The sequence below is a fragment of the Montipora capricornis genome, chromosome 6 (assembly GCF_036669925.1).
Source record: "Montipora capricornis isolate CH-2021 chromosome 6, ASM3666992v2, whole genome shotgun sequence".
NCBI lineage: Eukaryota > Metazoa > Cnidaria > Anthozoa > Scleractinia > Acroporidae > Montipora > Montipora capricornis.
The window spans coordinates 4,249,137-4,251,636 of NC_090888.1; the positions used below are offsets into that span (position 1 = coordinate 4,249,137).

General features: G+C 41.1%; 1 protein-coding gene across 1 annotated transcript in view; it reads right to left on the reverse strand.

Moving 5' to 3' along the window:
- Window positions 1-1,820: 1,820 nt before the first annotated feature.
- LOC138051331 (uncharacterized) overlaps window positions 1,821-2,500 on the reverse strand; it is a 24,499-nt gene continuing 23,819 nt past the window's right edge. The window contains exon 6 of the mRNA XM_068897525.1: window positions 1,821-1,943. Within this exon, the coding sequence (XP_068753626.1) occupies window positions 1,916-1,943 (28 nt within the window). The 3' untranslated portion in view covers window positions 1,821-1,915. The remainder of the gene's footprint in view (window positions 1,944-2,500) is intronic.

Here is a 2,500-nt window from a genome sequence, read left to right on the forward strand (position 1 = left end):
AACACAAGATACATCCAGTCCATAAATGCTCGTAGATCAATGTATATTACGCTAGTCAGATCTCTCTTAGGCTATGCCTCGCAGATATGGGCTCCACAAACTATAGAACTCATTTGCAGTTATTTGTAGAATTGAACAAACACAGAGATGTGCAACCAAGTATATCTTAAACTGACCCATCTGCTCCTCACTTTCTGTCACTTTCGTACACAGACAGGCTCAAAGCGTTGCACTTACTTCCTTTAACTTACTGGCATGAATATCTCATGGTCTAGTTAAAGTATCTAACGCAGTACAACCTGTTCCTCGCCCCTCAAGACCAACCAGATACTCAAATTACAATGTCCTCAAATACAACGTCCCTAAATGTAAAATCATTACCTAACAGAAATCCCTTAATGTTAAAATTGTTAGAATTTGGAACTGTCTTTCCAATGATTAACCTTACCATGGACAATCTTAGCTCTTTCAAATCAAGCATGTTAAACTACTACTTTTCCGCTTTAATCAACTACGATTGTAATAATCCTCGCACTTTTAAAACCACCTGCCTAAAATGTAACACTGCGCGTAGCCTAAGCCATCTTACGTCGTGGCGCCAGTAACCTTTTGTAGTATTACCTACTAGTTTTTTCACTATTTTTATTAACATTTTGTAATCCTCATTTTAACTTAATTTTATGGCTCTGGGCCCACAGCAATTGGCTTCATGTGTTGTGGTCACTCTGGCCATTTTTTTGGTCCGTACTTTATTTTGATGTCATGGTGAAGCTAATAAAATAAAATAACATAAAAAATAAATCCACCAACAATGAAATCAGCACCAGTTTTTGCACCACGCTCTAGTCAAGTGTGCGCGTGTCCAGGAAGTGTGCTCTCCCAAATCCTCGCGCCACCATCTTTGGGTAGGTCAACGGACATATAAAGCGTATTCACATGACGTCACGGCGGCCATGTTGGTGTTCCAAACAAAGAAATGGCGGCCATGATGGTGTACCAAACTAATCCTCTGGGAATTGAACTCTATTTTTATGCAAATACTTTCTGTTGTTAAGTAATCCAATATGGCTGCTGTTCACGTGAGTGAAAACGCTCCCTTGATGTTGATATTGAAGGTTTACATCTGACGTCATGGCGGCCATTTTGGTGTACAGAACAATGCAGTAAAATTGATTCTATTACTATGCAAAACTTGCGGGGCCATTTTCTATTGTTTTGTGCACCAACATAGCCTTCTCATCAGGTGGATGCAAGCCAAGAATAACTGTTTTACGATAGCAGCTCCAAGTAAACCCCAGGGTAATTGTAAGGCTATTTTCTAAACACGATTCGGTTCACTGAGTCCTCTTATGAAAGCATGCTAAATTCTTCTAAGGCGCTCCTTCAACCCCATCGAAGCCTCTAACTTGCATTAGATTAGATTTGAGATAGCAAATGCTTTTGATATCAAAATTTGGCGTTTATCTAATTACGCGCGCTTCTGGACATAGCTACGGGGTGCAGTGCCGGCGTAGTGGTGAGAGCACTTTGATCAAAGGAAGAAAACTCACTACACAACCTGACCAGGGTCGTCAAATTCAGTTTTTCCCAGGATGGTTATCTTTTCAGTAGAGTGCCCTCCCACCCTTCAAACAACTGAGCAAAGAAGCCAGCAAAACCAATATGACTCACTCGCAGGCTTTTTCCCCCGCTTACTAAATGAGTGCCGGCCGCGTCACGGTGCATTCGCTTTGCGTTCGAATTGGCTCATTGATTATCTGAGTTTGTTGTGATTTGCTTAAGTACGCGCGTTTTTATAAGTCAAAACTAAAACGAAGAACGCTTGAGGTCATAGTGGGCTCTTCAGCACCATTCAAACGACAAGGGTAGACTAAATGTGATACTAACCTAGTTTTCTTGGACCATACTGTAAAACCTAGCTCCTTGTCTTTTTGCAGTTCAATCTATGGCACAAGATAAATGGAATTTGCAAAACAGAGACAGCAACTTTTAATACGGTTTTGGAGGACGCTTAGGGGGTGATTACATGGCGGATTTCAACCCGGTTTCGGAAGGAAATCCTCTTGAATTTCAGCCCGGGCAAACGGGTTGAATCAATATAATCCGCAGAAGTCTATGTAATAGACCTAACCGGCTGACTCAATGTTGTACCCAATTCAAACCCTTTGGGAATAAAACGTTTTGTTCCAGGTATTTTAATATCGTTTAAATGTGAATGCTACATTATCAAGCAAATACAAGTCAATACACAAAGAATCTTCATTTTGATTTAAATTGGGCACAACATTGAGTTAGACCATCAGGTCTATCGAAATGGAATTTCAAGCCGGGCTGAAAAAGGAACGTGAGCATGCGCATCGACTGTGTCAGTAAACTTGCGTTTTGCTTCCGGGCTAAAATTCATCATGTAATCGCAACAAAATTTCAGCCCGGTGGGTGGAGCGAAATTTCATTCCGGGCTGAAACTCGTCATGTAATCAGGTCCTCAGTAGGAGGTGTC